This window comes from Mus caroli, unplaced genomic scaffold, assembly GCF_978045245.1.
Source record: "Mus caroli unplaced genomic scaffold, Mus_caroli_1 scaffold_4, whole genome shotgun sequence".
Lineage (NCBI taxonomy): Eukaryota > Metazoa > Chordata > Mammalia > Rodentia > Muridae > Mus > Mus caroli.
The window spans coordinates 151,650,981-151,666,239 of NW_028227259.1; the positions used below are offsets into that span (position 1 = coordinate 151,650,981).

Genomic DNA, 15,259 nt, shown 5'->3' on the forward strand with positions numbered 1-15,259 from the left:
TCAAATTTATTACACTAACTCCCACAGATACTTAGATGAGGCTAAGGTTAATTTGCTTAATAGTAGCTTGAGATTGTGGGTGAGCGGTAACATTTGCTCTGGAACTCCTCAGCCTCCCTCTCTCTGTTTACATGTGGTTGGCATAGGAACACCATAGGTCTGTGGACGAGCTGTGTGTGCTTCTCTTCTGAGTATCTGTACATTTAGGATTATCCCCTCACAGTTGTAACTGTGTATGTAAAGTACAATGCTGCCGAGCAGGCAAGCCTTTAAATATTTGTGGTGTGAATGAAAACACTGCAGCTCAGCACAAGTTATATTGGTGTCAGTATTTTAAAATACAAATGCAAACTAATTATAGCCTGCATTTATGTTTTGCTGATGTAGTAAATAGTGGGAAAACAGCTCAAAAATTTAAATTGAGCACTGGCGGAGGAGAGTCCAGAAGCTCTCACAGAAGCCTGTGAATACTAAATACTATTTGAAAACCACTGGCCAAGAAGGCCTGTTTCCCTGATAGGAGGAACATCACCATACCCATTAAGGCACTGGGAGGTCTTAGCACCTCACCGGAGAGCTTCCTCATTTGAATCGGAATGCAGGAATGACAAGTCACTTCCCAGAGATCATACATAACACAAACCCTTTATTGGCTCAAAGGTCTCTTGGCTTGTTAGCCATCTCCATACTCATTACCAGTTGGGAAAATGATGACTCAATAAAATCCTGGAAAAGAAATTGGCTCAAATGCCAGGCGCCTATTTTTAATGAGTACAGCTTTCAGGATAAAGTCACCAATATATCTTCTGCCACAAATTAGAGATCTAAGGCACTGAGATTATGACATGGAAATGAGGACAGTTCTTTTGATTATGTTTACATACATGATTACATATGAACACTGATAAAGTTTTTAAAGGTGGAAAATTATGGCTTGTAGAGATGACTCAGCAGTTAAAGAGCAATTGCTACTTTCCCAAAGGACATGAGTTCCAATCCCACCACTCAAGTGGTGGCTCACAACTTCTTCTAACTCCAGTTCCAGGAAGTTTATAACCCTTTTCTGGCCTCTGAGGATGCTAAGCATGCACATGGTACACAGACATAAATGTAGGAACCCACCCCTCCCCCCAACATATACACACACACACACACACACACACACAATAATACATGAAAAGTTGTGCTGGTCAATTTTATGATTTTTCTCTGGTCATTTCAGTGTTTTGGAATTAGTTTGAGCTGTTGGGTTTCTTTACATTTTTGGCTTTGCTTCCCCCCCCATCTCCATGACTCCCTTACTCATAGTAGCATATTTTTGTGATAAACACCACTAACCGTTGGAATGGAAAGGCTGCCTTACATTGTAGAGCTGTATTCTCAAGCTCAAGGGCTTTGCATGTAGACCATGTCTCCTTTCTGTTTCTGACATACCAAGGAAGGCAGGTCACAGTGTTAGAATTGAAGAAGAGTGCCTGTTAACTCTTCTCACAGCTTGAGTGAGAGCAATAAACTGCAGAAGAGCCTTGCGCTTAAGGAACACCCCTGAAGCAAAGCTACTCTGGGTATGCCCACTGCTTCGAAATGGAGAAATTAGTGTTCTCTACCGTAATATTCTAAGGCAGCCTTTCAAAGATAACCTGATGCCTGTAGTACAGTACATGCCACTTACAGTGCCCTCTCTATCAAGAGCCAGGTGGTTCTGTGTGGTAGATTTCCTTATAAACATTGTTGGCTATTTAATATTCTTGCTCTACTGGAGTGAATACTTCAAGCTATTGCCATGGCATATAGATGCCCTCGGTTATTGACTCCTTCTGTAGTTGAAAGGAAGTTGATCTCTGTCTGTCTCTCTTTCTCTTTTATTTTTTTAGTTTTTTAATTTTTAATTTTTATTTGGACCCAATAAGTATGTCCTTTCCACTTGGGTGTTGAAAGAGCCTATGAGCAGTAGCTGTTCTGATTTTTGTTGGTTGTTTTCTCTAGGGAACAAGCTACCCTCTGAGTCAGCACTGGACTTGAAGATAAATCCTACAGTTCATGAAACAGACTGATTCGACTAAAGGATGGATAGTTTGGGCAGCGTTGGACAGCTCTATGAGGGGTCTGTTTGTTTAACTGGAGGGATTGTTGAGTTCAGCAACTTTTAACTCCCCCAATGACAAGGGGTTGCTGTTGTGAAAACAGGGTTTGTGAAGGAATCAATTTTTGGCAATTAATCAATACTCTTATTGACTCTGTTTTCATTTTATCACAAAACTTCATAAAATAATTTTGTAAAATGAAGAAATTGGAATTTGTATGTCCTGAGCGGTCAGCATAGGGTATTTGCGGCTCAAAAATCCTAATTACCCTTTTTTCACACGGATTATAAGCTGTCTTGAGTAAACCTTTGGCACTTGGATGTTTAATTTTTGCAAAGGGAGGATATGCACTCGTGGCTTGAAACTGGTTGAGTTAAGTGGGATGCGATTTCATGGTTAAGTATTTTATTAGATCAGTGAATTAAGTATTGCAGACTAGGGCTGATGTTTCAATGTGATTTTCAAAATTGTCAAAAAAAATAATACGGTATTTTTTTTACCTTAAAACTTGAAAATTTTGTAAGGACTTTTAAAGGAAATGAGAATAATTATGTTTAACTGAATAGATTTTTAATTTGTTACTGAGGGTTTAAAAATGCTTCAGAAGGAAAAAAATCTTTGCTTTTAATTTTCTAGGCACAGTACATCATATTGATTTTCTTAAAGATTGTCATTTCGAAGGATTGAAATGTACTGTGGTTGAGATTAATTTTAGATATGTGAAAGCTAATGTGATTTAAAAATCGGAATCATGTGGCTTTTTTTTTTTAACCTAGCAAATGGGTAAATTTCTTTTCAATATCTTTTATTGTTGAGACTAGACGCTAGAGGTTTTAAGTTACCTAACATGGCGGTTTGAAAAATTGGACTGAGATACAGTTTAACTTTGGATGTGTTAGCTGCGGCATGGTTATTATTATGACCAAAAACATGGCACTCACTATACTTAAAGTCAGTTTTAAGAATTACTTGCAAAACTGAATTTGATTGAACAAAAAAATGTATTAGGTGGAACAATGTCTAATATTATTCTAGCCTTTTCTAATGAGTTCCAGTGGTAGTATTTGGTGGTAGGGTGATTTGTTTATGTAGTCTACCTTGTAAATAGATCCACAGTTTAAGCATCTATATGGAACTGGAGCGATGGTTCAGAAGTTAGGAGCACTGGCTACTTTTGCAGAGGACCTGAGTTTGATTCCTAGCACCTCTATGGCAGTTAACCACCAGGCACTGCTTGTATGTCGAGCACATAGCATAAATGCAGACAGCACACTCTTACGCATAAAATCATCTTGAAAGTGAAAAGTTCTAGACCACATACTGTGTGATACTTAGTTCTTCATTTATGTTCACTATTTATTATTTTTCCCATCCCCTTTTGCAGCTTTAAATAGAATACCAAACCGATCATAATTTAAAGTTTAGTAAGCCCCTTACAGAACCCATAGATGGATCTTGAAGAAGTATTACAATTAGTTTCATAGGCACAAATATGACCACAAACATAATCGAGATTTGTTATATTCCTAGTTCCTAAGGTCCTCTTTTTTCAAAAGTAAAATGTAGCTCATCAATTCATGCTATCCTTTGGGCTATGGTTCATATATTTTGGTGAGGAAAAGATCAAATGTATCCACATTGCTTAGATTCTCCAGAAACCCCTTAATTTTAAACCCTCCTGAATCCTTGTCTGAAGCACAAACTAGGTTCCCAGCACCTAATAATCCGCCTTCGGGCCAACCAGGTAATAAATAAAGGAGCTTCCTACAGAGGGCCAGGTCTTTGGAGAGGTAAATGTTTGGGTCTTCTGTGCTTCAGGCCCTGGGATATCCTGTGAAATCCGACAGTGCACTTGTGTTTTATGGTATTTCCTTTTGTCCTATAACTTTTGCTTTTAGGCATACTATCTTACAAAGTCCCTAAGAATTTAAATTTAGGTTAAATTGGACAGTGTAGTGTAGGTCACTGCTTATATTAGCACACTAGTTCATTTCTGTCATTATTGATTGTAAAAACCTGAATTGTGCTCAGTAGTAGTTGAGGAGTGTGTAAGGAGTGGGGAATCTTCCCCTACTTTTGGCTTAAATTGGAATTTTAAAAGTATTTTCTTTAATTAATGAATTAGATTCTCATAGTCTATAAACAGTAATCTTGCATTAATTGATAACTCAAAGGGGTGTCTATTGATTGACACCAAGGATTTATAAATTTAGAAAATTTTAAGTTTATCCTGATATTGATTACTAGATTAAAACAGATATTATCAAGGGAATGCAAAGAATAAGCATAAAATGCCTGAAGAGGTGTGAGGGCTGATGTCGGTTCAAGCCTGGCCTGTGCTGCAAGGCGAGGACAAGGCATCGGTCATGAACCCATCTCAGAACACAGTGATCGGAAGCCTGTAAGTTAGAATCTTCCAACAACTCTTTTGTGTTTTCAGTTTCAAGTAACTGCTGTTTAATTGACATTGCTTTGACTTAAATTGTCAGGCAGCAAAAGACAGTTTTATCTATTGATTGAGTCGCTATTACTTGTAAAACTCTCCTTTCCCCATTTCTGATGTGAGTCTGGGTTCAGGTTCTTGCATATTTTATTCTAGTATTATCCTTTGCTTTTAAATATTTTAAAAAATATTGTTATCTATATGTGTGTGTCTGTGTGAGTGAATTATGTGTGTGTGTGCATGCACATTACCTGAGAGGCCAGAAGAGAGAGCGTTGTGTGGTCCCTTGGAGGTGAGGTAACATGTATTTGCGAGCCCCACCCAGTATGGGCATTTTGGAAGATCAGCAGGTGCTCCTAACCACCATCTCTCTATTTAACCCCAGGGCTGCCTTTTACAGTCAGCATGTATGTCTCTAACCTGAGGGGGGGTGGGGTAGGGGATGGGTGGTACTGTCTCAAACTCAGGCCCTTTGATGCTGTGCTAGTGAAGACTGCTACAAACTGTATTCCCACCTCGTTATCGGGATTTTTTCTTTTTTTTTAACTTTTTCTAGCCTGGTGGTGGTGGTAGCACAATCCTTTAATCTCAGCATTCAGGAGACAGAAATAAGTGGTGGTAGGTGGGGTGTCTCGGTGAGTTTGAGATCAGCATGGTCTACAAGTTCCAGGACAGCCAGGAGTACACAGGGGAAAACCTGACTGGAAAAACAAACAAATACACAAAACCTTTTTCTCTTCCGTTTTCCTGAGAAATGTATTCAGACAGGAAGACCAGAACCTTGCTCTTCATTTTTCTGTTATAAGCATTGGAGAGCAGAGTGGTGCTCCTCAGCTGATAGCAGTCCCAGAGACAGTCTGTGGTAGGTGTGCAGAAGTCAGGCTCAAAGTGCACTTCTTAAAGGCCTGCCTGGGAGGTTGCTACGCCGCTAGTATCTGAGAAGAAGAGTGTTGAAAACTTTCCAGTCGTCTTCAACTGGTTAGTTTTTGCTAAGAAGCTCTTTTGCAGTGGTGCTTGCTACATAGTCTGTTGTTTCCAGACTTTACAATTCTGTTGTGCTAGAACATCACCCTTGATACCAGTCTATATGGCAAACCTTGGGCACTGAGCCTTCATAGGCTTCTCCTTGTCTGTAAATGACACACATAGCTGGGGGCAGAGTGTACTCGTGGACCACACCATGACACATCATTAATTCCTTTAGACTCTCACTGTGTCTTTTTCTCTTGTAGTTGATTTTGCATCACAGTGATTAAGCTTCGCTATTAGTAGGTCTGTATGCTGAGCAGAATGCAGTCTGATGACTTCCTGGATGTGTGGAAGTGTCTTGGACTCAACATGGTTTTGTCACTAAATTCACTGAAGGAATATATTAAGGATGATATTATAAAGCAGCTTTGCTTATAAGGAGTTCTTGGTGTGTCTCTGATGGTGTTACTTTTAAATGTCTTTAGAAACCAGAGGTTTGCTCTGCTTTCGGGACAGTTCCCTAGCTTGTCCTGTGTTGACAAAGAGGGCTGGCATCTATAGGCATAAATTGTCGAAGCTTCCAAGGAGTGAAGAGAATTCTCTGTACAGCACTGTCTGTTTGGAAGAGAATTCTGTCTCTGTTTCTTTTTCTAAATCGCCTTTAGCACATTCAGCTTAAAACTTTACACAAACTTTTATAGTTTTGTGTTTGGATATTTTACATTGTTGTCAGATTTCTTCTCAAGTAGTATCCTAATTGATGTCTGTAAAGAGGCAGCATTTCTCTGATTCACTCTTTCTGTTGTATAGATACATAAAGCCAGTATATCTTCTGTAAATGTTAGTTTTATTTCTGGCTTATCTTTTCACACATTACTAGCTTGGCTCATAGTTTGATATCATATAAAATCGGGCATTTGACTTTTTTGTCTTCCAGTTTTAAAATTAGTTTTTCCCAGTTTTATATGATGATCATTCTGGGGATCTTAGATGCGTTTGTTTCTGAGGAAACATCTATTTAAAATTTTTCCCATTGAAGAAAGTACTTTGCCAGGCGTGGTGGCGCACACCTTTAATCCCAGCACTCAGGGGGCAAGAGGCAGGCAGATTTCTTAGTTCGAGGCCTGCCTGGTCTACAAAGTGAGTTGCAGGACAGCCAGGGCTATACAGAGAAACCCTGTCTCGAAAAACCAAAAAAAAAAAGAAAAGAAAAAAAAAGTACTTTAAAAACTGTTTGATTTCCCTCCCTTCCTTCCATGTGTGTGTATGGACATATATACCACTGAGATGGATTCCGGACCTCTACATGGGCTCTGGACACCAGACTCTGGTTATCGTGCTTTCAAGGGGACTTTGATCCAGTAAGCTGTCTCACTCATCCCAAGGAAACTATTTTTATAGTTGTCATAGGATGAAATTTAAAATAACTTAACATTTTAACATTTACTCATGAGACTCTTGGTGTTTCCTCTGCCTTTACCATCGCTTCCAGGGATGCAGCTCTAGTCGGCAGGCTTTCACAGCTGCAGACCCTTTAACTGCCAGTCGCCTAGCTGACCTTTTTACCCTATAATGTCCTGGAGAGTAGAGCTCCAGGCATCATAGTTGGTAGCAAATACTCACTGAGCTGGCTTGCCGGCCCCTAGTTAAACACAAGCTTCAAGACCGGAGTTTGGATCCTCAGCAAACACTCAAAAAGCAGAGTACAGAGGAATGTGTCTGTAATCCTAGTTGTAGGAGGTAGAGATAGGATCTCAGAGGCTTGCTGGTCAGCCAGTCTTAGTGAATTTATTCCCTGCCTCAAGAAATTAGGCCAAGATGTCAGATATCTTAATGGTGAGGAGCACTTATTTCCTTTTTTCAGAGGACTTGAGTTCAGTTCCCAGAACCCACATCTGGTGGCTCACAACCTGCTGTAACTCCCAACCCCAAGGAATCCAACACTCTTTTGGCCCCCATAGGTACTTGCATACAAGTGCAATCTGTGTGTCTGTATGTCCCCTCTCCCAACGCCCACCCTCAATAATTAAATTGAAAAATAAAATTTAGTGAATGATAGAGGAAGACACAAAGGTCAGTGGACTGGCATTGACTTTGGATCACCACATGTGGTTATGGTGTCTACAACATGCACAAATATGTATATACCACGCACAAATAACAGCAGCTTCCACTCCTTTATTAGTATATAAACATATCTGTATATCTGAGGGAGTGTGTGTGTGTGTGTGTGTGTGTAAAACATGTTCATTTTTCACTGGTTCTTTTGTGTGGTTTGTTCTGAGGTCACTATTTTTCCCTGGCTGGCCTCTTAGTACAGAAATCTGACTGCTATTTCCTCTTTAGAGCTGGGATTAGAAGTGAGCCACCATGCCCAGCACTCTGTATTCCCTAATGAGTTTTAAAAACTATGCCTTTGGGGGACTCTTTTCATAAAGTGTTACAAACAGGTGGGTTTTTTTTTGTTTGTTTGTTTTTGTTTTTTGTTTTTTGTTTTTTTGAGACTGGGTTTCTCTGTGTAGCCCTGTCTGTCCTGGAACTCACTCTGTAGACCAGGCTGGCCTGGAACTCAGAAATCCTCCTGCCTCTGCCTCCCAAGTGCTGGGATTAAAGGTGTGTGCCACCATGCCCTGCTGCAAACAGGTTTTTTTTAGTTAACATCTTTTTTGACATTTCTATCTTTTGTGTGTATAAATGTGTAAGATACACACACACTTTTTAAATAGCATCAGAGCATCTCCCTTTCATTTTAAACTCCTGAGTATTCATCTGAGATTGATGGGAATGACAGGGAATCACTTTGTTGTTTTTTTCAAGTAACTATCTGGTAGTACCTTTTATTTCCTGGGTCACCTAGCAATGCCTAGCTACTTGTCACATCTGGTTACTCAGTCATATTTCCCCTGAAGTTTGTTTTATCACACACACCCCCCTCCTGTGTAAGGGTCTTTCCCAGTGTGCATGCAGCAACCACAGAGGCCAGAATGCTGCTTTGGATCTCCAAGAGCTGGAGTTAATATGATTGTTAGCTGTGCCCTGGGCACTGAGAATTGAACCTAGGTCCTCTGGAAGACCAGGCAGGGCTCTTAATTGTTGAGCCATTTCTGCAGCCTATTTTTACCACCTTTTTAATATTTGGGTTTTTTAATGTGTATTTGAGCTCCTTTTTGGTGCCCTGTTTCTTTTTTTTAAAGGTACATTTACCTAATTTTATGTGTTTGAGTATTTTCCATGTATGCGTGTATATGTATGTATGAGTGCATGCATGTATGTGTGCATGCATGTATACTGTATTTGAACAGTGCCCATGGACGCCAGGAAGAGGGCATTGAGTTCCCTAGAAATAGAGTAACAGATGGTTGTGAGCTACCATATGGTTGCTGGGAACTGAACCCAGGTCCTCTGCAAGAGCAGCCCTGTTGTCTTGATGAATTCCTATAGAATTCTAGAACATCTTGAGGACTACAGTGTTGATCACCTTTTGCTATTACTGATGTAATAACATCTAATTTTTTTGTGGGGCTGGAGAGATAGCTCAGTGGTTAAAAACACTGCACTCCCAGAGGACCTGGAATTCAGTTCCTAACATCCACATGATAGCTCATAACTGCCTGAATTCCGATTCCAGGGTGTGACACCCTCACACAGACATACATGCACGCAAAACTACACGGTACAGAAGATTGCTCACCCTCCCCCATTTGTTTTGTTTTTCGGACTTCCTTTTTGTTTGTGTTTCTTAAGTGTTGCTTTCCGGCTTTCTCAATGCATACTTTCCCTTTTTTTTTTTTTTTTTTTAAAATCTTGTTACTTTTGCTGAACTAGAGTCATTTTTTAGGTTCTTTTTAGGTAGAATTGTTATCTGAATAGCAGATAAGCATGGATACTAACCTGTGTTCAAATTATCTCATCAGAATTTAATTACTTTCCCACAGTCTACTCGTTTATATGTAAGTTTTTATGCCTATCTTAGTTTTTTATCCCTAGTTGATGTAAATGAGATGGGTTTAGTGTGTGTTTTATTTCATTGCTCCCCTCCCTCCTTCAGCTGGGCTGCTGGGATGATTTGGATCAAGTATTTTTGCCGATGTTTAGTTTACATATTTATTCTAAGACTGGACCTTTAAGTGTACATGCGGCTCACTTGACTTTGGTGTGTTCACTAGGTTGGGCAGTTGTAACCGTGAACTGTAGATAAGCTGTGTGCCTTTTGTGGTCTGTGCTTTTCTCTTATCCTTCTCCGACTTAAGAGTTATGGCCCTTAGAACTCTAATTCTGCTTTCCTACTGCATAGGCTTGGCCATGCTGTGCCCTTCATGTAAATTTTGTACTAAGTGGCCTTTATGTACTTGGCCACTTTCACTTAATGTTGTGTGATCCCCACAGTAGTGTGGGTTCATGTCCATTACAATCCTCCAAGTTCCATATTTCACAGAGCCATTTCTCAGATGGGAGACATTTGAGGTTTTTTCCGAGTTTGAACAGTGATGATGATCATGTGCTCTGGGCATTCATATACAAGTGTTTGTGTGGACGTAAGCTCTTACTGCTACTGGGAAATATACATGGGAGTGGGGTTCCAAGACAGATGGTAAGGCTTAACGATTTGAAGAAGTAAACTCTTTGTCAAGGTGACTGCACTATTTTACATCTCTGCCAGAAGGAATGAGACCTGCTTTCTCTCTTCCTCACTAACAGCATTTGTTGCTATGCTCAGTATGTTCTTGTGGGTCTGATATTCATGTCTCTAGTGATACTGTGTTTCTTTGCATGTGGTTGGTTGACATTTGTATGTTGTCTCTGAAGAAATCTCTGGTCGTATTGCTTGATTAGTTGTTTAATTCACTGGTTCTTATTGTGTGCTCTAGGCATTCTTTTATTGAAAGACTAAACTTCAGCCTGCCCACCATGATCGCGCCTTATAAAATACACGAATGGCTGAGTTCTTATTAGTTTCACTTTGAACATGTAAATGTCTTTATTTATTGTTCGTGGTGAGGCTATTGCTCAACCGAAGGGCACATGGTTCTTACACCTGTTTTCTTCTTACAGTGTCATGGGTCTAGCTGTTTTTAGGATATTAAAAGCTGTTTTTCATGTGGTATGAAATAGGTACTAAAAGGGGATGCATCTGTGTTTGTTTTATTACTCTTCCCCACAAGGCAGGCAGCTCTCTAAGCTGGCCGCTGGCCTGTGATCCTCGTGCTTCTGCTCTTCTGTGGACTTGGATGACAGGTATGGGCCATCGTCACACTTGACATGGTGTGTTCTGTGTGGTCAAACTAAGGGTTTTCATTTGCAGGCTTTCTTAGGTAAAAAGCACAGGCTGTTTTCCCACTTGCTCTTCAGTGCTGGGGAGCAGAACTCAGGGATTTGGGCTTCCTGGGCAATCACATGTTGAGCAAGAGTTTTTAATGGCTCTTAGCTGTGCTCTCCCTTTCAGTATTATGGCTCTGTAGAATTTCAACTACATTTGTGCTTGAAACTGTCTCAGACTTTAAAAAAAAAAAACAAAAAACAAAAACCATCCAGCCCTTTTTACGGTCCAGGACTTTGATCTGCTTTGGTTGACCTGAGAGCTTTTTCTTTAATTATATGCTTATACATTTTTTACTCTTGGAGAACCTTCTTACTCTGTTCCAAGAACAAATACCTTGTTTGTCACTTTTGTGTCCTTCATTTTAGTCATTAGTTGCTGTTTGTTTGGTTGGTTTTTTTTAACTCTCTGTATGTTGTTATCTGGAGTACTTTATATTAGTGAATTTTCATGAATTTTGTGCATTTTAGTTTTGTTACTTTTTTGATTTCTGAAACAGGGTCTTGCTCTATGGCACAAGGTAGCCTTGAACTGGAATTCCCACGTCTGCCTCTTGAGTAGTGGGATTATTGGTGTGCAGTGTAGGGAAAGCTACCACTGGGATTAGGAATTTAGATCCAAAAGAGACATTCTTACCTTTGGGAAATGCCTTGGGGGCCTAGCTTGGAGCCCTGCAGCAAAAATTACTAGCAGTCTCAGCCGAGGAATAACATGCGATTAAAAACCGTTTACTTGCCATTCGAGCTTTAAGGCACACTACTGTCGGAGAACTGCTCTAGACTTGGCCACGGATAAACGTCGTACTCCCCCCAAACTCAATGTTATCAAATAACCATTAGAGTTTATGGTCCTTTCCCCTTAGGAGCACTAGGAGTGGGCTTAGGAAGGAGTGAATTAATGTCCCAAGGGTTCATTGAACATCCGGAATTATAAAGATTTCACAGGAGAAGTTAAAATTATGGCCTGTGCAAAAAGAGAGATGCAGGTTAACACAGGTGGTAGATACAGTTGCTGTTTCCCTACAGCAAAGGCAGCACTGCTCCAGTAGGGAAAAACAGAGGGTTTGGAAGTACTGGAAAACATGTGTTTGGCAAACAATTCTTTTTTTTTTTTTAATTTTTAATATTTTTTATTACATATTTTCCTCAATTACATTTCCAATGCTATCCCAAAAGTCCCCCATATCGCCCCCCACTTCCCTACCCACCCATTCCCATTCTTTTGGCCCTGGCATTCCCCTATATTGGGGCATATAAAGGGCAAACAATTCTTAATTATCAGAGGCCAAAATTAAAATTGCAGGTAAATGGTGTTGCTGTAGGAGCGGATGTAACTTATCATTTTACAGAAAAATTTGGAATTCTGAATTGCCTCTTCAAAATGTTTATACTTAGTTTCTAGGAATTGGAAAGTTATCTCAGATAAATAGAACAAAGTATGATGGAATTATAAATGATTTCAAAGGAAAAGTCTCTGTTGGGTTAGATGGACTGGGAGGTCAAATAGGAAAGCCTTATGTGGCTGACCCATAAATTTATAGGGGAGGAATCTTTTACAACAGTGGGGTGCTCAGATTAATATTCCTGCAGTCCCAGAGATAGCCCCATCGTGAAATAAGTGGTGAAATGGTAGATATTCCTGGGGAAGGTATTGATATGTGTCATCAAAAACAACCCAGACGCTACCAATTGTCCAAACATGGGGCATAACAGAGATTGAGTTTCCAAATTTATGGAGGTGGGGGAGGGTGCACTGCTGATGTATCAGTGGCTCTACCCTTAAAATGATTGACTAGCCAGCCAGCCAGCCAGCCAGCCAGCCAGCCAGCCAACCAACCAACCAACCAACCAGACCTAAAAAAGCAGCACCTGAGCAGCTGGAGGTTCAGCAGATAGAAGAGTCTTAGTCCTTGGAATTTGCCAATATTCATTATAAAAAAAAAGGAATCAGAAAGTTGGAGACTACTAACAGATTTAAGAGCTGTGAATAGAGTAATCTAACCAATGGGTTTGTTACAATATGGAATTCTTGTCCTTTCTTCATTATCTAAGGTATGGCTTATGATAGTAATTGATTTAAAAGACTGGGTTTTTTTTAGTAACCCCTTGTATGAGCAAGATAAAGAAAAATTTGCTTTCTCAATGCCTATAAACATATATCAGTCAATAGTTCTTCAACAAAGAATGCTAAAGAATCCAACTTTATGTCAGTATTTTGTGCAACAACTGCTAGATAAAATTAGCAGGCAATTTCCTGTATCCATTATTCATTATCATATGGCTATTTTGCTGGCTGATTCAGATAAAGATACTTTAGAGAAAATGTTTAAGGAAACAAAGAACTCTGCCATGCTGTGGGTGACAGGTTGCTCCTGAGAAACTACAGAGAAATCGTCCAAGATTGTTAGTGGCTGAAGCAGAGTTAACTCTAGTAGAACAGAGTCTGCAGACGCGTATGTGGATTGCATAGATCCCAAACGTGATTGTATTTCGCTTATTTTGCCTTCAACTTTTTCTCCTACTAGACTCATGGGAATGGGATGGGAAGATAGTAACTGTGAAATTGATCTTCTTAGCACACAAAGTACAAAATGAAAAGACTTACATAGAAACATTTCTGATTTAATCATAAAAGGAAGAAAAAGACTGTCAGTTTTCAGGAACAAACCCAGCAGAAATCGTACACTACTGGTGGAATTCTGTCATTATAGGTAATCAGTGAAGATTGGTAAAGAACTTGTAGCAACTATTTGGGAGATATTAACAACAGATATCCTAAAAAGCAAGCAAGTGTCTTCAGTTTATAAAAAGGTTTTCCCACATACTGTAAAAGAAGCGCCTGCATTCTACACTGATGCAAGGAAGTTGACCCAAATGAGCAAAGTAATGCAAAGCCCATATCCCTCAGTTAAAAAAACACATAGTTATATGGCATTCTTATGGTATTATTAGAGTTTCCTGAACCTCTTAATATAATTACTGACTCTCAGTTTACAGAAAGAATTGCTCTGTATATAGAAACTGCTGAATTTATTCCTGATAATTCAGAATTAACCTTGTTTTTTTTATAGATGCAACAATCAGGGATAAAAATTATTATTCTATACTAGCCAGATTTGTTCACACACAGGTCTGCTAGGTCCATTAGCACAGGGAAGTGAAGTTAACCAGTGTTGGTAGGAAGTGTATTAGAAGCTTCAGAGTTTCATGAAAAGCATCATACAAACAGCTGGAGCTTAAAAACGCGCCTTTTCTGTTACTTGGAGACAAACTAATAAGACATTATAAAAAATTGTCCTATGTGTCTCTTATATGATTAAGCCTCATTATACACTGGAGTTAACCCTAAACGTACCCAAAGAATTTAAATCTGGCAAATGGATGTGTTTATTTTTCAGAATTTGGAAAACTAAATCTACCATGCCTTTGATACATAGTCAGGATGTTAATGGGCTTCTCTGTGTTCAGTTCTGAGAAGGCTGGTTCTGTAATTACACATTTACTCTAAGTAATGGTTATCATGGGGATCCCTTCCCAGACTCAAACTGACCATGGCTCTACATAGGTCTCTAATAAACTGAAACAGTTTTTGCATATTATAATATAAAATATATTACCAGTGTGCTATACAGTCCTACAGGACAAGGAGTTGTAGAAAGCTCTAATCCTACCTTATAGGAAATGTTCATAAGACAAAGGGATAGACTCAATAGTGCTCAAACTTTAAATTTTCAGAATGTTAATGAGAAAGGATCAATAACAGCTAAGAGATACTGGGTTATGGAAAAAACTGTAGAATTACATCAGCCTATGTTCTGTAAGGATGTTGTTAACATTAGAATGGAAGCCAGGAAAAATTTTGCATTGGGGATGAAAATTTGATTATATTTCCCCAGGAAACCAAAAGCTGTGGATACATAACTATCAAAACTGTTAAAAAATATAGAACTAAAAATTACAGATCTTCTGAAAACCTTGGCCACTGACCCAAAAAAAAAAGCACTTATTTCAGTGAAAATGGCTCTGTTTATAATTTCCCACCACACACAGCACAGTTAATGTCTTAAGAGGGGAGATGTTGTGACATACTTGAGATTTCTGGAATTTGGTTTCTTAAGAAACACAGGAATATTATAAGAATGTGCTTTCAATTTACTCCCAGGCCCGCGTGGGGATGAGGGGCTGGTTCGGACTGTCGGCAGCAGCAGACCATCATCTGCCTCACGCTCTAGCAGAAGCATGGTTTCCACCTGCAGATCAGTTCTGTGCTTGTGTGGTGCTTTGAATTCTGGGAGCTTTTCAGATGGTACATAAATGCTCGGACCCCGAGAGATGGGGTGGTTGTTGGTCCCTTAGGGAATTTGGTTGAGATTTGTTTGTAGCCATGGTCAAAGAAGAAACAAAAGGAAGACATTAGATTCAGGATCTCTTTCCTCTCTGTTATCTC

General features: G+C 39.5%; 1 protein-coding gene across 8 annotated transcripts in view; it reads left to right on the forward strand.

Annotated features, from left to right (window-relative positions):
* Pan3 (poly(A) specific ribonuclease subunit PAN3) overlaps positions 1-15,259 on the forward strand; it is a 120,978-nt gene that overhangs the window by 73,399 nt on the left and 32,320 nt on the right. The window contains exon 2 of one of the 8 annotated variants that reach the window (XM_085837453.1): positions 1,987-2,104. The exons of the other annotated variants lie outside the window; for them this stretch is intronic. Within the exon in view, the coding sequence (XP_085693579.1) occupies positions 2,041-2,104 (64 nt within the window). The 5' untranslated portion in view covers positions 1,987-2,040. The remainder of the gene's footprint in view (positions 1-1,986; positions 2,105-15,259) is intronic. 8 annotated transcript variants of the gene reach the window in all.